The sequence below is a fragment of the Taeniopygia guttata genome, chromosome 24 (genome assembly GCF_048771995.1).
Source record: "Taeniopygia guttata chromosome 24, bTaeGut7.mat, whole genome shotgun sequence".
Taxonomy (NCBI): domain Eukaryota; kingdom Metazoa; phylum Chordata; class Aves; order Passeriformes; family Estrildidae; genus Taeniopygia; species Taeniopygia guttata.
This window is the reverse complement of record NC_133049.1, coordinates 877,902-905,817: the sequence shown is the minus strand read 5'-3', so window position 1 is coordinate 905,817 and position 27,916 is coordinate 877,902. Positions and strand designations below refer to the sequence as shown.

Here is a 27,916-nt window from a genome sequence, read left to right as displayed (position 1 = left end):
CTGCACTCAGCCAAGTTTCACTGCTCTGCTTCACACTACTCAGCCTGTTCTGGGGGATCCAGCCTCTCAAACACCAGGAATGTTTTCAACATCAACACAGCTCTTTCTTACCTGCACAGAACACAGTTCTATGTCATTATTCATGAACTGATGTGTACAGACTGTGCACAGATCCACACACCCTGTTTGTTCCTTTTCTTTCCAATTAAAATTCCCCAGGAAACATGGTCAAGGCTCACCACAAAATTATCTGCTAAAGTGTGAGATGCCTGAAGCCGCGGTGTATGGGCTCAGCTTCTTCCCAAAGCCTCAGTGACCACGCTCAAGGAGAAACTGCCCGATAGGGAACACAGGAATTAATCTGTCTCTTCTCTCTACCTGTATTCCAGGCATTTCCCTGTGCCTGGAGGCTGATTTTCAGCCCTGTAATTACACCAGCAGTGCCTCCCAGTGGGGATGTAGGATATGTTGGCATGGAGCAGAGGATGCTCCTCAACTGGCAGAGCTCTGCTGCTGCCCTTGCTCCCTGAAGCTGCTAAAGGGCTCCTAGGCCAGGAGCCTGGAGCCTGGCAGGGGACTGGGGTGGGCAGAGATGGGTTTTTTGTGCCAGCTCTGTGTAGGATCTTTTCCATACTTCCAGGAGACTAAGCTATGCCAGGGAAGAACCTGAATGCAAACTTGAGGGCTGGACACAGAGGCTTATTCACTGACACCTCCACCTGTGCCTCACTGGGATTGTTCAGAGAAGGCAGAAGGTCCCTGGAGCATACCCAGGCTCAGCCTGCACCTGGTGGTGCCACAGGACAACACTGGTGTCCACCAGCTGTCCTGGGACCACTGGCTTTGCACTCATGGCACTTTCTGAGGGGACACAGGATCCACTCTCTCAGGGCTGGGAGGGCTCCAGAAGGACTTTCATAGATTAGAAAACTCTCTGAGTTCAGCTAAAAAAGAAAAGAAGCTATGAGTGAAAAAGCAGGAGCAAAGGATACCTTCCTCCTGCTCCTGGGTCCCTGAGCCACTGGGTGCCTTTTATTTCACTCCAGCTTCTCTCCAAAGGATGGATCTCCTGCCCTGCTGCAGTTGCTCTGCCCCTTCCCCAGCTTCCCCTGTGCCCTCCACGCATAACACTCATCCCCAAATTCTGCTCTTCCACTCCAGGCTTTCAAACCCAAGCCTCTTGAAGAAAATGTCAACCAACTCACTCTGAACTTCCTGAGAACCACACAGACAGTTTCCATAGCACCCAGGAAATGTCACAGAAACATGGATTTGTTCTCACTGCAAATACTGCATAAACAGCACCTAAAACTCCTCAGTGTGGGGGCAAGGAACAGCCAGGGTGCTCCTAAAGCACTGCCAAAATGCACTCCTGGCTCTCACTGCCATTGTTAGAAACATCTGCAGTTTTAAAGGATTAAAGGATTACAGACAAAGGAGAAATATATTAACTCCCTAATGCTCTGCATCCTTAGGAACTTTGTGAAATACAATTCCTGCTCATCTCTCACTTAGAAATTAGCCAAGGTTTACAGATTTTGTTTAGGAAAAGTGTTTCAGATTTGCCAGTGAAGGCAAACTGCAAAAGCAAATTACAAATAAAACATGCCCCCATAGGCAGAGAGTGTAGAAAGAATATTTGACACTTTTTAACTCTAAAACCTGTTCCTTATAAATCCACTACATGTCCCAGTTTAGTGAATAACTCCCAAAACTGCAATTCCCTGCCATCCTGTGTGCCTGCAAGTCTTACCATGGTATGCTTTGGAGAACCCTCAGGTGGATTTCTGTGCAGGTGTAGAGGAACACCCAAGCCCTGCCCCCTTGCAAAAGGGAAATGGGACATTTAGAAGATCATTCACAGCTTCAGCCCACAACTGGGAATGCTGTGTTTCCATGGAATGCCAAAAGCATCCTGTGCCCTGTGGGGAAAGGGCGAGTGCAGCAGCAGCAGCAGCCCCAGATCCAGAGCCCTGCTGGTTCCTTCTCCCGAACTACTGCTGGAACAGCAGAACAGCACACACGGTGCTGCCTGGCTGGCTGAAGCACAGTGGGACTTGCTCCAAATCCACTCCCCCAGAGAGGGCTGTGAGCAACTCCTCATCCCAGGCAGGACAGAGCTGCTGCTGCTGCTGCTTTTGGGATGCTCCTACATCCCATTCCTGCCTGCCCAGGGAACACCGAATTTTTGCCATGTCTGTTCCCAGCACACAGGCTCAGGAAGCTGTACTCTCCAACTCCTACTTTTCCAGCAGAATCACAGATTTTGTGGTACAAATTTCATAGAGGACCAGATGAATCCTGTATTTAGCAGCATTTCCACAGATCAGCCCACAGCTCTCATCTCTTTCTGCCAAAAAATGGGAAGGAACAAAAGACGAATCACTTAAAACAAGGGAGGGATAGCAAAGAGAAGGAGAAATGAAATTAAATTAAAAACTCAGGAAAATGCTGCTGCAGTTCTGATCTGCAGTACAGACCTGAAAGTTAAAGACCTTAAAGAACTAATCCCCTTCTCCTGAAACCAGGTAATTAATTACTGGGGCAATTCAGAGTAAATAAGCACTTTCCAGAGCTCACTGCACTGAAATCTAGCAAAACAACACAATTATTGAAGGTGAAGGTTGACATTCTTAATGCATCCAAGATCCACACTACCAGCAAAACAATATTTTTTTAAAGCAAGTTTTCAGCACTTCTGATGGGAGTGAAATAAAGCCCTAAAGCCTAGTTTAAAAATAAATCCTCCTCTGATGACTGGAGAAGGAGCAAGGGGCATCCAGACAATGACTGCAGCAGAAGCAGAGCTTTACACCTAAACCACAAGAAGATTTGCAACCAGTTCAAATACAATTAGAAGAGAGGTCTGGCACTTCCCAAGCACTTCAGTCACCGAATTGCTCCAGCACTGGCTCCTTCATAAACTGAAATGTTCTGCCAGTGCTGTTGGGTATCAGGAAAGGTTCTTCCTCTGCCTGGAATGGTCACAGCCACGAGGCTGCCAGGGCTCCAGGAGCATTTGGACAACACTCTAAGACACGAGGTGGGATGGTTGGTGCAGACCCAGGAGTGGAACAGGATGATCCTTGTGGGTCCAGCTCAGGGGAATCCATGATTCCATGCTTTTGTGGATAGCAGGACTCAAATGTGCTCTGACTGGGTGTATTTATTAGCATTGCTTTGATATCAAAAATCCAATAATAAATAACCTGTTCACCTTGGGATGACCTCTAGGAAGGTACAGTTCAACCCCCATACCAAGGGACTGGGTGAAGCAGAGCGACACGGGGGACAACGTTGTCTGAAGCCTGTGCAAGAACTCTGCTATTTGCCTTGGTGCACAGCCCTGCCTAGAAATAAAGCTCCCACACATTGCTGCTCTGCCTCTCCTAAAATCCCACCTGCAGTCTATTTCTGAGCACTTATGAGATCCGGGGAAATAGAAGTTCAGGTATGACTTAACACAACAAGCAAATAAATGGGAATGTCTGCTGTCAAATACCTTTCAATAACTGAGGATCAAATGTTTAATTTCATAAAATGTACCAGGGACACATCTCAGCTCCTCAGATCCACTGGAACACCTTAATTTCACCTAGTGCCAGTTCTGACAAGCAACAGCCATGTTGTCATGGCAATGACAACACAGCACAGTTGTTTTCTGCTCTCACAGTGCCCTGGGCACACAGGAGGGTTGTTTCCATTGCCATAAAACTATATATTTAACCACATTTCTTCCCTCTCTTATTCAAGCAAGCTCTTCCCTCCAGAGCATGGTCACAGAGGGTTTGGCAAACTCTGGATAGCGAGGCACAAATTGAAAGCCTGGGAAAAGAACGCTTTATATTTAGAAATGCAGCAGCTAGGGGAGAAAAGAAGCTGATTTCTGATACACAGATCAACACCCACATGGCTGCTGATACTGCAGAGGGTGCTCAAGGCAAGGCCCAGGTGTGCTGAGCAGCACCCCAAGATCTGGATTCACTCACCGGGTCTGGAGATCACTTGCAGAAAATCTGCCCCTGAGAAGGTGGGTTCTCAGAACCAGGCACTGCCTTTTCTACCCAACAGGTTTTAATATAAAAAGAGATGAATAATTCTCTATTTCACTACTTATTACACTACAGCTAGGTTCTGCCAGCAAGCCTAGGGGTTAGTGAGGGGTTCTTGCTACCACATACAAGGTTAGACGTGGTTAGGACAGAGAGTGATGGCACAGAACAGGTTCTACCTGAGCTCAGGTGGGACTGGTTCAGAGCCTCAGTAACAAATGCAGAGCCTGGTTTTACACTATCCATCTCCAAATCTGATAACCAGGGGAGGGGGCACAGGGACAGACAGAAGGCAAGAGAGAGGACAAAGTTAAAAATCTCCTAGAGGGACTGCAGGAGACCAACAATTCAGTGTGGAGAGACAGCAATTAGAGAGACAGAGCTGGAGAAATGCAGAGTTCAGCGCTGGGCATGCAGAGCTGAGCTCCTCTGGGCTGTTCTAGGCCTGAATTGTTCCTGCCCATCAATGTCTGTGTGCAAGCAGGAGCATGAGGGAGCTGATCCACTGAGCTGAACTAACCCAAATCCCTGGAAAACTGAGCTGGGGATGAAGTGGGTGGTGCTGGGGCCTGCATAACTGGGCTTGGAGCTGGCTCAGGAGTGAGCACAGTGTGTGCAGGCCAGTTCCCAGTTCCAGTCCCTGCCTGCCCACGGCAGCAGGTGGAACCAGATGATCTTTAGGCTCCCATCCAACCTACACCAGTCTGGGATTCTGGGATGCTGTGCAGAGACCACCCTAAGCAGAGTTTTCCCTGTAAAAAGAATATTAAAAATGATACAAAATAAATGTCAGATTAGGTTGGCAAATGCAGGAGGAGTAATCAGTGATTTTTAATACAGCACAGCTTGCACAGGAACAGCCTTTGCTGTGGCTGGGAGACAAAGATTTTGGGCTTGTGGTCAGGGGCACTTTGTCCCAGTTACAAAATCCTCCCCCAGCCCCTGCCTCCCTGTCCAGAGCTCAGCTTGTTTATCTGAGCCCAAAAAAGAACTTCAGTGCCTAAATGAGCCCAGAAAGGAACTTCCCCCTTGCACCAGCAAAACCTGAACAGGACCTCAAATCCCCTATACTTAAAACCCACAAATATTTCTGAATTCCTGGCAGCGGAAGCCATGATCTGTGGGACACAGGAATAATCTAAAACAGCCCCAGAGCCCAGGAGTGCTCAGCCAGGGGAGGATGTGGCTCCTCAGCTCTCCAGTGGTGCTCTCAGAGCAGCCACAGACAAGTTTGTCATCTCGGTGGCAATTCTGTGACTCACAGAGGGACAGGGCTGTCACAAGGAATTAATGTCACAAGAAAAACAAGTAGAACCTCTAATAAGCCTCATAGCTTTGAGCAGAAATATTGGAGCTGCTCTGTTGTCAGAATCTTACTTCTCACAGCTGAGAGAGGAGGGGAACTCAACACTGACCACTGGCATTAAATAACCAGAAATGTGGCCATTCCTTGTTTTTGTGTTAAAAACCTAATAAAGAAGCCTGCCTGAAAAAATAGACAGGCTAAAGCCTCCTGTGTTATCTGATCTTTGACAGGAACTGCATATCTGAAGGGCTCAGGGATCCGAGGAACTTGACTATACAGATGGAAAAATATTAAGAAAAATCTTTTTTCCATATCTGTGTGTCCAGAGGGAACTCCCTGGATCTTATAAGATTCACTATTCTGATTCCTCCCAAATTTTCTGTCAGATTATTTATCAGTGGACATGGCCAGTCACAGCAATAATTCTGCCCTCATTCTTAAATCCTCCATCCCAGTTTCAGTATTCCCTGGCTCCTGTGGGTTTGGACATGGGCAGTGGAAGAAGCCTCACCCACTCTCAATGATACATCCCAAATATAAACCCTGCTCTCTGATCGTGTTGGCACGTGCTCAGGAAGGTGCCCAGGAAACCAAACCTGCCCAACAGGAGCAGGTTTTCCTGTCCTGGAGGGAGCCCTGGGAGAGGGAGCGCTGCCTGTTCCCCACTCTCCAGGGACAGCAGCACAGTCTGTGCCAGCAGGCTGCAGTGGGCGTGTGGGTAAAGGATATATCTGTGTACATTTACATGAATATTATGTATTTTATAATTATCTCTTTACAGTATTTGCATATCAAATTTTCAGACTGATTTAGGGAATCCAAACAACATCCCAGGGGGAGCTGATCTGTGCAAGTGAGGCATTTGCTGTAAAAATGATAAATCTACATGACCAATCCCAGGTTTTTCTGACACCAGTTTATTGCTGTGAGGTTTAGACCAGCACTAGCAGGATCTAAAAAAGACTATGGCAACATGAAGCAGGACTCTGAATAAACCAGCCACATATTAGTCCACTTTGGGCATTGTCAGATGTTAAGCACAAACACCATTCCCTCTTAAAAAAAAGGGAATTTTGGCTTCTGAAGGTTGTCATGTTCTAACAAACTTCAAGAACTGTGTTTAATTACTCCCCATCAGCCATTTTTAGCCTCTCTTTCTTTCACGCTGACATTGGTCATCTGGCACTTAATTTCTTTCTTTTTAATGTTTTCAATCTTTTTATGGATTCAAGATGATTCTATCACCCCCAGAAAAGAGCTATAACCAGCTTTGTTCTTTCCCTGCTGTATTATTTTATGTCCGAATATCTTTTAAAAGAGCACCTTAGGACAAAAGTTTGCTTTGGTTTCCCCTAAATATCCTTCAGGGCATCAGTGCTACTGACCTGCATGTACAGAAGAAGAAGGAAAGAAAAAGGAGACAAACAAGGCAAGAATGAAAGAAGGACAAAGGAATAAATGAAGACATACAAGGGGGGAAGTAGCTCCAGGACGCTGGACGGACTCCATGGGCAGGGGAGACTGGGAAGGGAAAAATAAAAAGGAAAAAGGCAAAACAAAAACAAAAAGCAGCTGGTTAAAATATGCTTCCACTGAAAATTAGCTCACTTCACACAAAGCTCAGCTGGGCTATGAATAGCACGATACAACACACCCAATCCTCCAAGTTCTTTGGTGCTAAACACCTGGGAAATTCAGAGGATCCAGGAATTCCCACCCTGTGTCCCAGCTCAAAAAATACTCCAACGTTTTGCATGTTTGACCTTTCACCACAAGGCCCATCCCCATCCTGCCAAACAGCACAGGGTTTGTCATATATTGAGTTTTCTTATATACTGAATTTTCTCTCATTTCTCCTGCTGCTAAAGCAGAAGCTGTTCTTACTCTTCACCCTGTGCAAAAAAGCAGCATTATTGTCTCAGAGCTGTGTTTTGCTGCTGTGCTTTTCCTGAAAATCATGAAGTGCAGAGGAGGCAGGCCCAGCTCTGCCCCAGCCCCACACCTGTGTTCTGGAGGGAAGGCAAAGTGTGGGACGTGGCACTTCGGGACAGGTCTGGAGGTGACGGTGGCACTGCTGGGCAATGCTGGCACTTCTCCAGCCTAAGGACTGCAGGAGCAGGGGGGAGGCAGGGACTGGGGCTGGGTCCTGGTGCCTTTCAGAGCTGGGGAAATTCCTGCAGCACTCCCACACACATGGAGAGGACTCTCCTGGAGTGACTCTGCACACCCCCACTGCCGCCCTCCCCTCCTGAACCCCGTGGCCAGGGGATCAGGATTCCCGGGCAGGGCTGGCAGCAGCTCCTGTCTCAGCAGCAGCTCCAGCTGGGCAGCTCTGGGTGCTCATCCCCTCTCTGCCTGCCCCTGCAAACGGAGACCTGCCCTGGCTCAGCACTTTTCCATTTAACTCAGCTTTAATGACACAGTGGCATGAACACCAAACAACTGCTTTGTTTACTTCAGATTAACAAGACTGGTACTAATTATCTTTCACTTTCCCTGTTTTCTTCGTAGAGCGCTAATTAAGACATGATGCTCTTACCAGTGTCAAATGGCTGCTCAGCCGGGGCATCTGCAGAATTTAAGCTCTGTTTGCACTTTCTTCTTTCTGATTTTTATTAAAATAAAAGTCGACCACAATCTTTTTTATCCAGGGATTAGAAATGAGCCTGTTTTAAACCAGGCATGGCCTTGCTGTGATTACAACAGCTCAATGAATGTGTCTCAATTTGCATTTTTGCAGTTAAAATTAATTTCTCCAGCACTGACCAGAGCCTGCAGGAGGTCAGGGCAGAGCCTGTTGCCTGATTCAGAGCTAAATTTCAATCCTCCTAAAATTCAGTGGATTATTTGTATTGGGTGTGCTGACCCAGATCAATCTGTTATTGATGTTTTAAAAAGAAAATTAGTAATTCACAACAGTCTGTAATACTGACAGGGGGCCTTTTAATAAGAACACCTTCACCTTTCAAACATAAATTAAATGGATGAGACAGGAAGTTGAAAATGCCTCCATAAAATTGGGCAGAGTTGCTGGGTTATACAGCTCTTTGTGAGAATGAGTGCTAAGGCTTTAAAAATGCTTATTTTGGGGTGAGGCAAAAAAAAGTGAAATATTACCTTCTTAGCCCCCATTTCTTCTCTTCAGCTCTAACTGTCCCCCTTTGCTTAATTCTGTGTTTCCCCACTGAAAGTAGCTGCTCCCCAGCAAAGACCAAGTCTAAAACCTTCCCCAAATGACTCTGCCAAGGCCACTGCAGTGAAGTTGGGTCAGAGGAAGATGCTACTTATTAGGAAAATACAAAAACAAACTGCAAGTATGAGGTAAGGTGTGAGATGTGGGTTAAAATACTGCTAAACTATGAATATCCAGAATTCTGAGGAAGAAAGGGACTGAAAGAGAGAGCTGAGACACTGACTGACTGAGGAGTGGGGACAACATGAGCACACATGGACACAAACACACTGTTCCCAAAAAGAGATGGACAGAGGGGGACAAGAAGAGTCAACAAAGCCACAAAGTTCAAGCAATTCATCAGTGTTCACTTTGAAGGAAAATCCAGAGCAGCTATTCACACTTTTCCTTCTGAGCAACACTGAATATTTGAAAGATCACTTCTCTCTGAATATCTGAAATTCAAATGCAGCCTTTATCCTGGATCTCTAAAAATGCTCATGAAAATGAGCTGATTCCATCTATTCTGGCACCGAAATTCAGCTAAATTGATAATATTGACTATGAAATAGTAGATATCAATCCAGTATAATATTTTCGGCTAAAAAATTATCATTAGTGTATTGTATCCCCACTAAGAATCCTGAGAGAATTTAGAAAAAAGGAAAGTGCTCAAGAAATGTGGGATTTGATGAGACCACAGAACCTTCCTAGATCTTCACAGTGTTTTTTACATAAACAGAAAGTCAGGAAAACATTTGCATCCCAGCTGGGAAAAAAAAAAAAAAAAAAAAAAAGCTTTTTCTTACAGGATGGAAGATGAAAAAAAGAGGGCACAGGCTTAGTCCAACACAGGAGGGAAAACACCTCTCAACAGGCACCCTTCCTCTCCTGACTCCAAATTTTATTGTCCAACATATTTGAGAGGTGACTTGGGGCAAAACTGATATTCTTTCATATGACTCTGACTGTTCAGAACTGAATAAAAAGGCCAGTTCTCTGTATGATTTTTCTGTATTTCCTATATTTTCCCATTTTCCATCACTTATCCCAGGCCCTGGCTCCACTGCTGCTGGTACAAAGCACATCCTGCCACAGTCCATGAAAATACTGTTTCCAAAAGCAGAGTTTGCCCTCAATCCAACCCTCCTCTGCCCTTCCCTGTGTTTCATTTCCATTGAACTGCAGTCACTGCCCTGCATGAGAGACCACTGCAATGTTTTATGTCTCCATTAAAATGCTGTCCCCATCCCTTGTGCACATCAAACCCTCTAATTATAAATAATAATAGAAACCCAGGGCAGAAAGTTCCCTGCTTTCCATCTGCTTTTCATTAGGTTCCTCAGCCAAGCCAGTTACAGGGACAATTAAGCAGCACGAGGAAGTCTGTGTTTGGAAATTCCTTCATGGCAACGAGCTTTACTCTGCACATACACAATGTCCTGGATGCTCACACATCATATTTTGATTAAAGAAATCAAAGTTGCCCTGTTGATAAGTGCAGCTTGTCAAGGCCAAATCTACAACTTCATATTAATTCAAGATGAAATACCCTGCTAGTGTCAAGTGAGGACAACAGCTCCAAGTGAGACTTTTAGGAAAGTTCTGTTCCTTGGGGACAGCCAAACTGACGTTTTAAATACAGGTACAGGGAGAAAAGTAATTAGTGTGGGTATTTAAGTGCATGAGAAATACCCAGTGTGCATAAGGTGAGGAGTGGAAAACACGAGATGCAGGAGTATGGGCGAGGAAAGTGCATTATCCCAGCAATGGCACTGCCAGCCAGCCCTGCAGGCTGCCTTGGGAAGATCCAGCTTCCCCTCTGGACCTCAGTCCTGCCCCATGCCACCTCCCTGGGCTCTGCTGGCACAGCTGGAACTGGAACTCCTTCCTGCTTTCCTCCTCTCACCCATCTCACACAGCACTTTTCATCCAGCCAAGGAGTTCCCGGAGTCCTCCAGCACCACATCCACCATTCCCTAACTACAGGAACCTTCTTCTCCCTGACTCCTCTCCCACCAGCTTTTGCAGCGTCCAAGGAAGGAATCCCAGACTCCTGCAACATCACTCAAGAGCAGTCACTTCCTAAGGTGCACAGAGAATGCACCCAAGGAGTGGCATCAGGAATTCTGTGTGCAGAGGAGGGGCAGGATGACAGAATCAGCTGCACCATTCCTTACATCTCAAAGCTTGTTAGAGCTCTCCTAGAGGAGCCTTTTGATGTACCCATGGAACAGCCATCAGGGAAGGTCAGGGGAAACTTCTGTGACTTGGCAATATCTTCTGACTTATCACTTTTCATGGGACATGGACTTGTGGTGCCAACTTTGTACCAAACACTTCCCAGGGTTGAAGGGGGAAATCCACCCCCATGGTGTTGTTGAAGCCAAACAGAATCTCTTCATCCATTCTGCTCCATTTTCTCCCCCTAAAGCAGACCCTGCTCCCCAGCAGCTCAGCACACTGAATTGCCTGAGTCACGTTTAACAATAAACATTTGCTTGTGTTTAGGCTGGAAGTTGCCTTTCCTGTTTTAGCTGATGGAGCAGTGACTGGGCACAGGCAGATCCTGGATCCAGGGAATGCCCATCTCTGTGCCTCTGATTCCAGATGCATATTCCCAGGAATATCAGAGGCTGGCAGTGCCAATGGCTGAGGACACCCCTGCCCCGACCTGCCAGCTCTCCTAAGCACACAGATCACTGCAGAACACTCACAGCTTGGGTATCCATGACTTTCTACCAAACCCCAGAGCTCTGAGCTGCTAAAATGCTTGTTATTTCCCTTGGTAAAAGTGAAGCTTTTGAATCCCATCTATTTGTTTAAAAGTATCAAGTCAGCAATCTGCCAAGATAAGGAACATCACTAAAATAGAGAAGAGGGGTGAAAAGAACACCAGTTCAACACTAACTCCACTTTCCGGCTGCTTAACATTTTAAGAAAGAACATCACATTCAAACTTCTTGATATTAAAGATATATAGAAATATCTTTACCTCTATGAATATAGAGATTTTTTTTCTTAAATTTCAGCTTCCCCACCGGTAAATTTTACAGAGATCTCAGTTATGCCAGCACACCTAATGCCAGTCACTTCCAGAACATACTGAAAGAATGGGAAGGCTGACAGCAGAGTAAGATCCAAAATCCCATTCTCTATTTATTATTCCTTCCTTCAGCAGAACTTTGGATTAATTTGCCTGTTTCTCCTACAATACAGAACTGTCCAGAAGCAGAAGGAAGCAGATGGAGCCATGTACCCAGGGCACAAGCAACCAGCATTCCAATTCTGTTACAGCTTCCTCCATTTATCTTCAAGCAGAAAGAACCTTTCAGTACCAAGTTGATCTAGTCCATCTGATCAGCACAAACGCTCCTGCTCCTCTATGTTCTGTATAAAAATTCCTGACATGCAACACTCCCTTGATCACCTAGAACCAGGATATTTTATGGAATCTCTCATTACAGACTGCTCAAAGTATCTTGAAATTCTGACAGGTTTAAATCCCTCAAGTCAGGCAGGAGGTGGACATTGATACAAGTCTGTACAACAGGTGAAAGACATTCAACAGTGGAAGTTCCCCAGAGAGGGGCAACATGTGGGTGATCAACACACAGAGAGGGGCACGAGGATGTGCAGGGGATGATCAACAGTCATGACATGCGTGAAGGAGGTATTAAACACAGAACACACAAAGAAAACTCCAGTCCAGTTCAGTGCATCAAGAAAAGCTGATTTACACACCTGGTTTTGGCACCGAATTGGTCACAGACTGAGGGACTTTGTCATTGATGAGTTCAACACATTCACTGGGAAAGAATCCAACCTGGAGTAAAACAGAAAGAGGAAATGGAGTGTTATGATCTGAAGTGTTCAACCAACAGCTCCCCTCAACTCCCCCTGTGTGACGCTCCCTGACATTATCCAGCATCAAATAAGCAGCAGTCATTGACAACTGCAGGTTCTGCTCTGCTGCCAGCACCCTGAGAGAACAACCTGAGAGCCCCAGGCACAGCAGGGGCTGGAGTGATCAGCTTTGAATATTAATTTGCAGTGTCCCTCCGCTGACCTTTAACTCAGCATTTCTCCCTGCAGCCCCTCAAAGGCAGAAAGGCTGGAGAGCCCCTCTAAACCAGCCTAAGGGTTAAAGGCTGTGGGAAGGATCCTAATGTTTTCTTGGAGCAGGATGGATCTGCAGACATTCCCATGCTACTCAAGAGGGGCTGCTGTATCTCAGGAGAAGTGAAATTATTTCCTTTTCCCTGTTTGAAGATTCAGGCTAAGCCGTGACCAGAGAGGAATTTGGCACTTCCCTCACCCCACCTTCTCTCTTTCTTCCCAGCATCTTTCTTCTTACTCTCATCCCAGGTGAAAGTCAGACCAGAGCAGACCTTTGGTAACTTTAATCCATGGTCCATCTTTCCCCACCGTTTCTCTATGTTTCTCACCCAGCACCAAACCTGACAGACACTCCCTCCTCTATTCATTCATCTTACACAATTCCCTTTTGTCTCCATGGAAAAAGATTGATCTCCTTCCTACTCCAAGTTGATTTGCACCCACCAACCTCCCACCAGTTTGATGGCAATGTCATGTGTGGGGTGTCCAGACTGAAGTTATTCCAAATTCCCCAAAGGAAGCAACATTTAGCAGAGCCCACACCTTCCTCTTCCCACACCCCAACATCCAGCAGGGCAGTGCTCTGCCCAAGCACAAGGACAAGCTGTCACCCATCACACAATGTCACAGACTTGAAATATGATTGTTGTCAGGACTCTGAGCTCAGAGCAGAGCCTGCAGGAGCAGCACTCTGGGCCAGCAGCGCTCTGGCTCTGAGCTGCAGTTCCCTGTAACTGGGACTGGTCAGGGCATCACAAGAGGCTCACAAGAGACTCACAGAACCCACCCAAAATCCAAAACGAGGTTTGGCTGCACCAGCTCCCTCAGCTGGGTGTGCCAGGTTTGCAAGGACACGGTATCCTGGAGTTATGGAACACAGTGGGGATTTTTGTTCATTTATATACAGAAATGTGCCAACTAACACAAGAAAATTACCATGAAGAGCAGCATCACATAGAGAGACCCTTCCTCTGGTAGCTCATGGCTCAGGGACCTGCTCTGCTGGGAGATGCCAAGGAACAGGCTGAGTGGCACAGGCACTGAAGTGCTGGTGTTTAAACAAAATGCACTTCATGGTTTTACATCTTGGAATCCCAGGATGGGTTGGGTTGGAAGGGACCTTAGGGATCCCAGCCAAGGGCAGGGACACCTCCCACTGCCCTAGGTTACTCCAAGCCCCAGTGTCCAACCTGGCCTTGGGCACTGCTAGGGATCCAGGGGCAGCCACAGCTTCTCTGGGCACCCTGTGCCAGGGCCTGCCCACCCCCACAGGGAGGAATTTCCTCCTTATATCCAACCTAAGTTTTCCTTTTTTCATTCTGAATCGTTCCCCCTTGTCCAGTCACATCAGTTCCTGATGCAAAGTCCTTCTCCACCTTCCTTATAGCCTGCCCAGACACTGGAAGGTGCTCTGAGGTCTCCACACAATCTTCTCTTCTCTTCTCTTCCCCAGGCTGAACTTCAACACTTCACTGTGGCTGAGAGTCTCTGCTGGACATTTCCCGTGTGAGAGATACAGGAGGCAATTTTTAATTTAGGAAAAAATGCACAGATCCAGGGAAAGCCTCAGCCCACCACACAGACATCATCTGGGAAACTCCACAGCAGGAGTGATGAAGTTTCTTCCATTTTCAGTAACTGCCCACATTGTATAAAGAAACCTGAAGTCCTGGGACCCCAACCTTCTACTATTCATCTAAATCTGGATCTAAACCCAACCCCAGATCCCACACTGTTGAACATTTAATGCTGGACATGAAATCAAAACTCATTTGCCTTTGACTGTTAACACAGTATTTCTCCTGTTTCTGGATGCACTGTACAACACACTAACCAGGAATTCAGAAATGAAAGACCCTGGATGGTGATGTCACTGCTTCCAGATATCCCAGAACCTTCCCAAATCAAACATTCTACCTGCTCTCCATGTATCACTTTTGCCATGTTCACACCAATAATTACAATGGATTTTTAGGGGCAAAGAATTGTGTTGGCTGCCTCATGTTAACTCACTGTTAGAAATTATTTACATTTTCAGACTTACTTATTCTAACTTTTCTTGTAAGACCCCCAGGAGATCCTTGTCAGGGTTATAATCCACAACTGTGCCCCATTCCCACCCACTTAAAAGATGCTACTTCTCCTCCTATGGGAAGTTTTCCACGACTTTGTATAAATGAATGAGTTCAGTCCAAGAGTTAATCTCAACAGATGCAGCAAGGCACTATTAGAGCTTGAGCCAGGATTAAAGGATTTGGGAATGCAGGAAAATCAATAGCCAGGGTAGTATATATTTAGATAAATGCAAGGTCATCTAAAGGTTAAATATATCACTACAGACCTTCAGCAGAGGAGGAAGGTACAGGCTGCTGGTGCATGAGAACTGTTCTGCAACACCCACTCCAGCTTTATCTTTTCACTTCTACGACAGTGGCTGCTAAAACTGGAGGACACAAGATGTCTTAAAGGGAAAAGTCAGAGTAACAATGGTAATTTTCAGTATGGGGAGGGAATTCAAACAAATGAGGAAGCACCTGCCACATAAATGGCAAATGAAACATTGAGATGTTTGGATTGGTTTTTTTTTGGTTTGACGTAATCTACAGTGTGGATTCAATTTTAGTCAAAAAGTTTTCTCTTTTCCTTTTAAATCCGATAACAGTCTAGTAAAACAGGGAAACTGCAATTTTTTATGGCCTATTTGGCCTTCCTGAGGAGAATTTTCACTGGTCTTTGCCAAGTAACTACACAGAGAGCAGGACACCCTCACCTCATTCCCAACAGAGCCCCTGCTGAGATGCTCTTTCACTTCAGGGCACTACTAACAGGAGGAACAGGATTATTACTCCTCTTATCAAGCTCCTGTTAAAGAGAGTTGAACACCTGAGCCATAAAACTATTTTGATTTCTTTTATTCACAAAGAAAATGTGTGGGATGGTACTAGCTGATTATCCATTCCTGACTGGTGCACCAGCAGCACTTTGGGAAACCGGAGAGCTGGAGAGGGACTGGGGACAGGGGATGGAGGCACAGGACACAGGGAATGGCTCCCAGTGCCAGAGGGCAGGGATGGATGGGGTATTGGGAATTAGGAATTGTTCCCTGTGAGGGTGGGCAGGCCCTGGCACAGGTGCCCAGAGCAGCTGTGGCTGCCCCTGGATCCCTGGCAGTGCCCAAGGCCAGGCTGGATGGAGTGTGGGTATGGAAGGTGTCCCTGCCCATGGGAGGGGTGGGATCCCCAAGGTCCCCTCCCAGCCCAAACCATTCTGGGCTTCCATGGAACTGAGACTGGCAGGCTCACAACCAGCTGTGGCTGCTGCAATCTCAGTGTGATTAAAATCAGCCCAGCCCCCCTTGGCTGTACACCCTGGTTTTGTCACCTCTCCAGCAGCGCAGGTTGTGGGGCAGCTCTCCACCTCAGGAAACTATTCCCAAAAACCAGAATAATTCAGGACAACCAAAGGCAGTTATGCATCAAACAAGGGCCTGTCCCCAGTGACTCAGCTCCCCAACACAGAGCTGATTTAAAAGACAAAGCATGAAGCAAAAGCAAAGCAGAACAAAGAGGGCTGAAGGTTGTTAATGTGGAGGTGGCTGTAATTTAGGTAACAACCTTACAGAGAAAGTACTGACTCATACTTAGGGCATTGGAAGAGCAAAAGGCTTGAGGAAAAATGTCTTAAAAATAATTTTACTTTAAGCAGAGCAAATGCTAAGAAGCCTCGTGGGTTGTTTTGTTCACACAGGATTAGGTGTGTTGCAATGCAGTCGTGAGCTCAGGTATGCAGAGAGAACAGGCACTGTGCCAGGGAAGTGTGATGGATACAAACCCAGCGAGTCATCCCTGAAGGACAGCTCTGGCTGCAGGAACACTCTGACTTCCATGCTGAATCCAAGCTGCAGGTGCTTGCAGCCTGTCAGAGACAGTTTTTGGCTCAGATCTCCAGTTCCTCACCACAGCCCTCCCATTATCCCAAGGGATGCAGCACAGGCAGGAGTGAAGGCACTTCTGTCTGGGCACACACAACTCACAGCTGCTTCAAATGCTCAAAAACAGGGGAGCTTCTTTAAGTCAAAAGTAATTTTTCCCCCCTCAGCCAAACAAAAAATATTCTTCTTGTTCTTGCTTTACTCCTGTCAAGACATGATTTCTAATGGAAGCTGTGGTTGGTTGATAAAACCCTGCTCCTCCCTAACACGAAGCAAAAACCCAAGCAATAACAGGACAAGCTGTCCAAACATTTGGTGGCAGGACCTCCTCCTTTTATCTGCTCTCAGAATCACAACTATCTGGCAAGAGGGGCTCTGTTGATTTATTTTATTAATTCAAATGACTGGATCAACAGATTGCTATCATTGCAATGTTCCTAAACAGGAACAGAACTATTTGCCTCTAACAAATGCTTTAGAGGCTGCACAGCTTAATCTGTGCCTACACCTCTTGCTGTAACAACATTCTTCACCTACACACTCTTTCTGAGCATCCATCATGGACACTTCTGCCTGTAAGTCATCTCTAGGTCTGGTGTAGCAACACCAGAGATAAATTCCCTTTCTCTGAATTCTTACTGCTTGTATTATCCAAAGCCTCCATTCCATCAGGAAACATACATTTTCTGTACATTTGGAACTCACAAACCATAAACAACACACAGGTTAAGACTTTGAGCAAACCAAGCTCCTGGAGCTGTGGGAACACAGAGCTGCATCTCCATGGTGTGTGTGGCTGTCACCTGTTCACACTGTGACCACTCCTGCTTGTCATTAAGGGCACAAGATTATTCCACCCCTAATTTTCTGTTAAGCCAGAATATGGTGCTGTACTTCTGCAGCTGCTCATATCTGTAGTGTCAGGAGCCTGACTGTGCAGGTACACAGAAAATTCTGGCAGTTTGCTCATCACCATGTTTTTATGCTGGGAAAACACAACAGCATCACTGTGATCTGGGAGGCACAAAGCTGTGACAAACTGCAGAAGGGCTGCCTTGCTTTTGTGCTTTTAATCAGCACTGCTGCTCTCCAGACCTAGCCCAAATGTCAGCCACACTGAATAATGGGATCTACGTCCCACACAGGGCTTCCTAACCCTGTGCAAAGTGCCCACACTCAGGCATAAACCACAGAGTAGCTTTCTTCTGATTTATTGATTCACTTGGAAGTTAATCATGGCATAGGCTGATCATTCCAAGCAGCATTACAGCATTTAATTGACTGAGGGTTGGCACTGATGTCTGAGGTCCCATCCAGCCCAAGCCATTCTCTGATTCCATGACAGTACAGCATATTCAGCTTTAAGGCTTCTAAGATTAGAATTCAAGTCCAGCAAAGGCACAACACAGTCCAGAAGCAGAAGTTTGTTCAAGTAGTACCAGCGTGTTGATTCTAGAAACAAATGAAACTCCAGAGCAGCTAGTCTATATCCATGCTGCTCTGTGTCACCTGAACTCCCACACCTGACACAAAACCAACACAGGCTGTGTCTCGCGTGCCCTGGCTGAGCAGACAGCACAGGATGGTGTAAGTCACTGCATCCAGCTGGGACTGGGAGATCCAACTGCTGGGCACTGACAACAGCCGGCCCACAGCCTGGTCTGGCACAGAAAGGGCTGCCAGGGAAAACCTGAGGACCTTGAGAAGACTTGCCATGCCAAATTACACAAGTGTCTGGTCAATGCTGAGCCTCTGCAGAGCAAACTCCTCATCACATGCACTCACAGACGGCAGCTGCAGATGGAAATCCCTGGCTGAAAGCAGCTGAAATGTGAGATGGCACAAGTCAGCCCTCCAACCCCCAGTGGCTCTGGGGTTTGCTTGGTTAAAAGAGACTTTTAAAGCTTTTACATTTCCTAATGGCAAAATCCAAAGGAACAAAAATTCCCTGGAAGGACAGTGCCACTTCAACACACAAGGTTTGGTACCTAATCCCCAGGCATGCTTAGGACCTCTTGAAAATTCAGTCTCCATCTCTGTGCTGTGATGTTTACAGGGACCAGCAGCACTGACACCACACAGTGAACACAGGCGTACATGGGTGGCTGGTCTAAGTCAGCAGCACTGTTTCCTCAGCTGGAATTCTCCAAATCCTCTATGTTCTGCCTGGTCTGGTTTTAGCTACTGGAAGGAAGAGGATGATGTGAGTGAGAGTGTCAGCTGCCTTGGAGGGGCGCAGCACAAGCTTCCACTGCCATCAGGCCAGCTGTCCATCACAGGCCATGGCCAACCCTCCTCCCGTGGTGAGGGAGGAAGGAAACTTCCAGTGGAGACCCTGAGTCTGCTCCAGCCCCAGCCCAGCCCAGAGAGAAGGGGAGTCCCCTGACACCAAGGCAGGGACACCCTGCTCGTCCCCTGAGCCACCCTGAGCAGGCACAGCAGCTCCAGGAACACAGCACAGAGGTTCCTGCTTTTATTCCAGCCCCACTGCCATGGCTGTGCTGCTGCCTACCTGGAACCCGTGTTTTCCTCTCCACCACGAGGTCAGTTCCTTTGGTGGCATGTCAATGACAGACACGATGTCCCCCACCTGCAAAAGGTTGACAGTATCAGTCACAGCCAGGAGGAGAGCACAGTTCCAATAACCACAGTCTCAGCACTGCAAAAACTGCACAACTCTGGAGCAGCTGCACATCTGCCTTTGCAAAGCCGAGCTGGGAGGTGAAAGAGTTCCTGCATTATCCAGCACACAGGATACAGCTGTTCCTAAGGAAAGGGCCTGAAGAGCAGCAGGGTCCTGGGAAGGCCTACAGAAGGGTTCTGGTTAAACTGCAGTGATGGTGTCAAGCACTTGGGTAAATCTGCTCCAGTAGCTGAACTGACTTTTACTGCCCTACCCACGAGTCTGTAGGCACTGACATGTTTCTCTTTGCTCCCTCTCACAGCACAGTGAAGAGCTGCCTTTCAGCTCCCAAACTGCTCCAGGTGAGCTGCCCAGGGTTAGGAAGTGAACAGAGGAGAAGTGGTGCTACAGCAACAGGATGGAAGATGGCCAGGGAGACCAGACAGGTTTTCTGAAGCTTTGCTCATTCCAATAAAAATGTAGTACTGCAATAGTTCAAAAGGAAATCTGTATAATCAATACTAAATTTGGCTTGGTTTGAATCAAGCTCTGTATGGCTTCTATTACAGAAAATGAGAAGGGGCAGAACCTAAATAAATACTGCAAGCATTCCAGGTAGGTGGCCAAAAATTCGTATCAGTAATGCGCAACTTTCACCATATATTTTACACTGGTGGATATCAAAGTGTTTTACAGAAAAGACAACACATTCCCAGTCTGCAGACAGGGATGACTGAGATGTAGGGAAATTATTTTCTCCAGGGAATAGTGAATTAGGAGCAAAGCAAATGTCTATGAAGGAAACTGCTGCCATCACAGGAGCAGAGACACTGAGGATGTTTCTCAGAATTGGGGAGCAAACCCCAATCAGCTGCTTGTGCAACTGCCTACTAGAAATTTAGAATAATAAACACAAAGATAATTTGGGTTAGGGAACAGGACTTGGTATCATAAACCCCCTGACTGTTGTGCTGTCTCACTGCACACCCTTGCAAACTACACATGCCACAGTTTCCCTTCTGCAGAGATCAAGATTTACAAGCAGGGAGTGTCATTCCAGTGCTTTCATTAGCTGACAATCAGCCTGGATCCTGGGCTGCTTCGAGTCCAGCTCAGAGCTGCCATGCCCACATGTCCCTCTGACCACACAGTTCTTTGGGGTATACTATTCCGTACCTTGATTTGAACATGAACAAACCCCTGGCAGCACCAGGCTATCACTATTATTTTTCCTTCCTGTGCTGCACACCAAGGATGTGATCACAAAGCTCCTCAGGGCACTGTTTTCCTTCACAGGTTTTGCAGAAACAGCAGCATTGCACAGGGCAACTAGAGCACAGACCACTGCTTTTTGGATAAAACAGACAACCAAAAGCTTCCAGGGTCTGATCTGGAGATCTTGGATGGGATGTGAAGCAACCTGGGCTACTGGAAGGTGTCCCTGCTCATGGCAAGGGATGGGTTTTAGGGTCCCTCCCAAGCCAAACCATCCTGACATTCAGGGATTTGCTCCACAGCAGCCCCTGTGCTGGATTCTCCAGCCAGTTTTAGCTCATCACCTGCCCTTTAAGCAGCAATCCTTTGCCAGTCTGGTTTTTTACTTCTCATGGGAGCAGAAGCTCTTAAAAATGGTTATGGACAGGGACTTGCTCAGAGGAACCTGGGCAGTGTAACCTGGTCAAGGAGAAATGAAACTTGTGTCCACACACACAGGGACAGTCACCCTGAACAGCAACCATGGGCTCTGCTCAGGCACAGCCCAGAGGAGCTGGCAGGAGCTGGTTCACTGCAAGACACTAATGCCAAGTAAAGCTGTATTTTAAAGATGACTGAACATCTGCCCATATCCAAGTCATTGCAGATCGAATATTTAGCTCAATCTTCCAAGCTTCATCTCACAAAACATTGGGGAAGTGTCCAGACACATTCCTGATGGGCACATAGGCCCAGACAAACAGATTGCACTCATTTCAAGCTGACAACAAGGAATGGAAGTGCTTTATTTACCTCAAAGGACAGTTCATCTGCTGCTTGAGCAATGTATCTCTTAATGACATGGGCAGCAGCAATAGCAGGGACATTAATGGATGATTCCTCATGGACCAGCAGGTGATTCCCCTTGTTATCAATCTGAAACAAAGACCACAGGGGACTGTGAGGCAGCTGAGGGCAAGTGAGGAGGCATTTTAGTGGTGCAAAGGCTTCAAGCGGATTGAGAGAGACAGCCCAGCCCTGGGCCCCAGGAGAGAGGGCACAGCAGAGCCAGAACAGGTCACTGGGGGTTCCAGAAGGTCGGGTGTGCCCATCCCCTGAGGAGAGAAACGCTGGCTTGGTGCAGCTTTGTGTGCAACCACTAACACACAGTGAGGGTCTGCACCTCCCTTTACCACCAAAGCATGGTGGTATTCCATGGCAATACAGATGTGCTACAAAAATCCTCTACAAGGCAGAATTCATGCTCGAGGTACTGAGGGAAGGAGAAAATGCTGTCAACCCAAAAACAAGTGTCACTTTCCATTTTCTCCCATACTTTTATTTATTTTAAGAAAACATGCAACCCCCCCTCCCTTGCAAACATCAGTATACTTCCAGAACTCCCAGATTTCTTTGTAAAATTCTGTAGGATTCTCAGTGAGTCATAAAGGTTATTCTGCTCTGGGTTTGCTGTGATCTCCAGGCCTACCATGTTGCTCTGAATCTTATTTCTCCCTACAATTTCCCTTTGCCACTTTCCAGGATTTTTTTCATCCCAAAGGATTTCAGGGTGAGAAGGATATCAGTGGGGGAAACTGCAGGAAAACACACTCAATCCTTATCAGATCCATTTAAAAAGGAGCTGCAACAGTCTATTAATAGCTGTTTCTATTCCTGGTGTGCAGCGATGGAAAGCCACACGTCTGCAGGCAGCCTGAGCAGGGACAGCTGTACACTCATCCAGCCCTCCCTGCTCTCCTCCCCACTAAGGGCTATTGTTTAAAGGCTACAAGACCATTAAACCTGAAAGCAGAGCTGCAGCTGCAGTTACAACACACAAACTGTGCCACTGCAAGCACAAGGCTGCCTCTGTCTGCAGGGGAGCCAACAGGAGCACGGAGTATTTAGTGGGGCTGGAGCTGCCACAGGGAAAAATTATTTTAAAAAACCAAGAGAGCAGGGAAACACCATTGCAGAGACAGCTGAGTTATAAAAATGTAGCCACACTTGCAGCATTGCCTTGGTGAAAAGGAGAGCAGGAATAAGTGAGCTTTGAAATAAGTGAGCTTTCTGCAACCCATCACTGGAAGATCTAGCACAGAATCTGGCATTCCCAGGCAGCTCACTGGGACTGCCACCTTCTCTGTTTGTGAGTATCAGCAGGACAATATGTTTCTGAGAGACAAAATCAAGGTAACTAGGAAAAAATCTCTATACTCTTAATACCGGTTCTGATTCTGTGTGTCCTACACCTTCTATGTGCTGGTAACAGGGGAATAAAGCTTTCAGGATAGAATTCCAGGGACACCAATAGACTGGAAAGAGCAGCTGTGTGCCTGCTGTGTTTCCAAAGTCAGCAAACAAGGAACACCCCAGGTTTGTGCCGTACCTCCATCCACGTGAGGGCAGGGCCACAGTTGATCTTGTTGCCTGCGATGTTGGAGAGCCGAGCCAGGTAAGCCATCAGCATCTGGGTGACCAGCTGGGACACAAACACACACAGTGGTTCTGTTAGTCACCTGCCTTTGGGGAGCCTTCTACAGGCTTAGGGAAGACCAGAAATCACCCACTGCCACAGGCAAGAGTCACAGAGATACCTTCCCTTCTGCAAATAAATGCATTTCTGTTGTAGGAAGGACAGCAAGCTACACACAGGGTTGTAATGGTTACACCAAAAGAAAGGGCAAAGCAGCTCTCTATAAAAGTAGTAATGTTATTTTTATAATTTTGTAAGGTTCATGCAGATTTTTGTAACTTCCCTTGTCAGGATACCTTGAATCTAAAGCTTTGCCCTCATTGTGGCCACACACACAAACAACTCATGTCTTAGGGCCATCAAACCAAACACACCTGAGAACCAGAGAACAAACCCTGAGTGCCACTTCCACATGCCTGCAAAGCCTTAAGAATGCAGCACCTCAGAGTGACCCCCCTGGCCAAAGAGAAGCATTTCAAGCAGTAGAAGAGGGCTTTAAAAATACACTTTGCCATGTCCCTCCTGTAACAGCAAACTGGTTTTTATTACAGAGAAGCACTGAGGCTTTTCCAGAGTCTCACAGTGACAGTGGTATAAAGCAGCATTGTAGCCCAGAATCTGTAGGACTGTTCAAAACATTGTTCTCCTCAAACATCTGTTCCAACATGGCCAATTAAAAAAAAAAAAAAAAAAAAAATGATGAGACACCCCACAGCTGCAGAGCACCAGAGCTGTTCATCGTCTTCACATCCTCTGTGCCTGCACACAGAATGCAGATTTTCAGGCTCTTGTTCTAAAGTCCAGTTAAATCAGTGGTACAAGTAAGGACGCAAGAGATAGGAATGACTAAAATATAATTAAAAATAAATCAGGAATTCATAGTCCTGAATATTGCTGCTTCTGCTGAATTTAAACTTTAAATCCTCCTCAGAAATACCCTGTGTGAAGCCAAAGCTCATCTCTCTGCTGAGTGATGGGGCTGCATGATTAGCTCCTTAAATTCCATGGCAAACACCCTGTAAAATTCCAGGGGGTACTAATTTCAATGTCCACATCCTCCAAAACCATGCAGCCAAGATTCACCTGCTGCTTTCCAAGAAATTTTTCTGGACATGAATAAATCTTCAATTATCAGCAGCAAGAAGCTGAGGTAATTTCAGCTCATCATACTCTGGTTGAAGACAGTAAGCCAAGAAATGAGAAGTATCTCTTTGAGAAAAAAAAAAAAAAAAACCTCATTGAGAAAAAAAGAGCTTTTTAAAGACCATTTAAATAACACACTAATGCAAATGCTCTTAAAAAACACTTCAGGAATATTTAGTTTAAAATGGAAGCCTAGCACTCCAAATGGAATTGTTCTTGCAGTGCAGCAGCCTCAGATGGAATGATTCCCTGGGAATGTTGAGCTGCTAACTAAGCCAGGAAATACCCACATCACTGACAAAGTTTCCAAAGACAAAACCAAATAAGGGACCACAGGACAGCAGCTTTCTTGACACTCAATTACTGTTCCAGATTCAGTTGTCTGAACTTGCAGGACATTTCCCTTTAAATCACTGACTTTATTTGTGGCAGCCAATTTTCAAAGGTAACCCAGGCTGCATTAAAACTACTCTATACTAGAAATAAGTATTACTAGTAATATACTGGTATATTACTAATAACATACTAGTGACAAGCATACTTATTACTGTAATACTAGAATAATTCTGTGTACTAGAAATACATGGAATTGCTGAGGCTGGAAAAGACCTCTAAATCCACCACTAAACCATGACCCCAAGTGCCACATCCACACACTTTTCAACACTTCCAGGGATGGTGACTCCATCACTGCCATGGGCAGCCCTTTCCACGATGGAATTGTCCCTGATATCCAACAAACCTCCCCCGGAGGTCATTCCTTGAACAGCTCCCAGTGCCTGGTGGTGCCCTGGGTGCCCCAGAGGGGCCCCTTACCTCGGGGCTGTCCTTCAGGGCATCGGAGCGGGGCAGCTCTGCCAGCTGCGAGAAGCGGCGGTCGTAGATGCACAGGTGGAGGTGCTTGTCCAGCACCCGGAAATCCTCATAGCTCCTCTTCACGATCCAGCTCCTGCCCTGCACACACAAACACAGCCACACTGTCAGCAGCTCCTCAGCACTCAGGGGGGAAAGGGAAACCTGAGCACAAATAGCACTTTCTCCTTGAAACATCTGAAAGCGATCAAAGTGCCTGAGTAACATTTTCATGCTTTAATATGCAGGTAACATTTTCATGTTTTAATTTGCAGCAGCCATCACGCTCAAACCAGCCGTTAGTGGTCCTGTTTTAATCATTTAACCATGAGTTTGGATGTGGCCCAGCAGCATGATACCCATATAGAGCTTTAACTTCCACCTGTCTTACAAGGATTTTGTAGCATTTTCCTACACGAGGTGTCCTTGCACAAATGTAAATCACCAAGTGGTTGTATAAACAGCGTGAAATTAGATTCCAAACAGATAGACGCATATAAACCCAGAGATCTGAAGGCAGGATTGAAGCTTGCAAAATTTCTGCCAGGTGCCCCAGGCAAACCTTCAGCTGAATTAAGAAAACAATCCATGATGAACAACTCTAGCTGCAGATTTATTCCTGAGTGCATATCATTTCCCCAGTTAAAATATAGACAAGATACAGACTGCTCCAGGGGACAAGGAAGGGACTGTGGCAGCACAGAACAGTTTGCTTCTTGAAGCTTTTAATATCTAATGATGACTTTTAAATCTCCATGGCCTATTACGATCAATAAAAAATGTTGTATTAATGCAGCAGTTTACAGGTCAAAGCTCTTTATGAAGAGCCATTAATCACAGAATCCCAGAGTGCTTTGGGATAGAAGGGAACTTAAAGCCCAGCCAGTCCCACCCCTGCCACAGGCACAGACCCCTTCCCCTGTCCCAGTTTACTCCAAGCCCCATCCAAGCTGGCCTTGGACACTTCCAGGGATGTGGAAGGAATCAAGGAATCAGATTGCTCTGGGTTACACGGGCACTAAGAGGCAGTGCCGGGGACTGGAAGTGACACAGGGATGCCTGAAAGTAGAGCAGAAAGCAGGGGAAGCGTGGTGTAAGGGGGACACAGCAGGGGACAGAGCTATAAATGCTGACCTGCTGTGCCTGGCTGGCAGGGCTCTGCCAGGTGCCCTCTCCCCCGGGATGCAAAAGGCATGGCCTACTCTGAATTCCCAGTCATAATTCCTCTACACTGATTCCTTCATCAGCAAAGTTCTAAGCATCAGTTTTACATCAATATCCAAAGCCTGCGAGGCAATTGCAGATACAAACCCTCCAATCCAGCTACATTCTGGCCCAATGATTTAAGACAACTCCACACTGTGACTGTGTCCATAGACTCTGCTTTCAGTTCATGAGAAATCACCATATTTCACAATCCTACAAAGAGGCACGTACACAGGATAAATTATTTGGGATTTCCACATTATGTCATTTCACTTTTTGTCTATAGGAGAAAAACAAAACTAGGAGTGCCAGATTAATTCAGGGAGCTGTCAGCTTTCCCCATTTCTCCATCTTTGGCAATTAAGGGATTCTTGTTCTCTCACTGAGCTGCCAGTGTGACCTTCAAGGTTCAGTCACCAACATAGGGAACAGCAGCCTGAGAAATCCCAGTGATCCTGAATCTGCCTCTGCCACCAAACCGGGCATTTCATTCCTACGTGACCACCCAAACAAAAATGATCTGTGAAACGATCCTAAACCTGTCATTAATTCCATTCTATTTCATTTTAAAGGCTGCTCTGTAGCTTTGCAGCCTGGGTGCCACGAATGAGGGCAGTAAGAGTTAAAGGCAGCCGGGAGGCGGAGCTGGGTCAGCCCCTGCTGTGGCAGGGTGTGCAGGATCCCACAGCATCCCGGTCCCAGGGCTGACAGCAGCAGGAGAAGGTGATGGATGAGCAGGGACAGCTTACCCCACACCAGCAGCAGTGTCTCTGGCCCCACGGGAGGCTCCCGGAGCAAGAGCAGGCAGCAGAGCCGGAGCGCGGGCAGGGAACCAGGATCCTCGGTTCCTGCACCTCCAAACTGCAGCTCGCAGCTGCTAAGCAACCAGCAGAGCTCTCCCTGAGCTCTCCCATCCCTGAGCTACCCCTGAGCTACCCCTGAGCCGTCCCTGAGCCGTCCCTGCCAGCAGCCCAGGCTCCTGGAGAGGGATGCTGTAGGTGCCTGGAGGCCAGAACCTCATCACCATTCCTAGGTCACTCAGCCTAGGATTGTGGACATCAGGCTCTTGTGCAAAAGGATCACAGTTTACTTAATAGAATCATGACATATCCTGAGCTGGACCCAAAAGGATCATCATTCCAGCCCCTGGCCCTGCACAGACCCCCAAACAATCCCCCCCTGTCCATCCCTGGTGTCCAAAGGCTCCTGCAGCTCTGGCAGCCTCGGGGCCGTGCCCGTTCCCTGGGGAGCCTGGGCAGTGCCAGCACCTCTGGGGACAGAACCTTTCCCTAAAATCCAACCTAAACCTGCCCTGACCCAGCTCCAGCTGTTCCTCAGGTACTGTCACTTCTCTCAGAAGAGCTCAGTATCCGCCCCTCCACTTTCTGGGAATGGGGCTGCCAATTCCTGTCTCACTCAAGACTGGCTGAGCATAGGCTGTGCTGGCACAGAGCAGCACTTCAGGAGCAATAACACACATTTCAACTCAGCAGAATGCTATTCCAACACCCTAAAGGGGAGTATTTACCAATATTCTACAATTTTAAGCCTGCCATAACTAATTTCAAAATATTTCCATGCTTTAGGTTGGACTTCAAGTAGTATTAAGCAAAGTTTTTTTCAGATTTGGAGCCTGAGTGATGAATTTTTAAGCCATATTTACATTGAATGCAATTAACTTTACAGGAAGGAATCACTGCAGCAATGGAGGAAGGAACTGGACAGTATTTAGTGCTTCCCCTTAGATCTCCAGCACAAACCACAGGAAAGCAAAATCTGGATTCTCCCAGCCAGACTCCCAGGGAGCCACAGCCACAGCAGCAACAGCAGCAGCCTCATCCC

The 27,916-nt window shown here is 46.8% G+C and overlaps 1 protein-coding gene across 11 annotated transcripts in view; it reads right to left on the bottom strand.

Moving 5' to 3' along the window:
* ARHGAP32 (Rho GTPase activating protein 32) overlaps positions 1–27,916 on the bottom strand; it is a 238,584-nt gene that overhangs the window by 52,501 nt on the left and 158,167 nt on the right. For all 11 annotated transcript variants that reach the window (XM_072918149.1, XM_072918150.1, XM_030290907.4 and 8 more), the window contains 5 exons: positions 24,833–24,970; positions 22,787–22,879; positions 21,211–21,333; positions 19,093–19,170; positions 12,275–12,356 (listed from right to left, as the gene is read on the bottom strand). In XM_072918149.1, the coding sequence (XP_072774250.1) occupies positions 12,275–12,356; positions 19,093–19,170; positions 21,211–21,333; positions 22,787–22,879; positions 24,833–24,970 (514 nt within the window). The remainder of the gene's footprint in view (positions 1–12,274; positions 12,357–19,092; positions 19,171–21,210; positions 21,334–22,786; positions 22,880–24,832; positions 24,971–27,916) is intronic.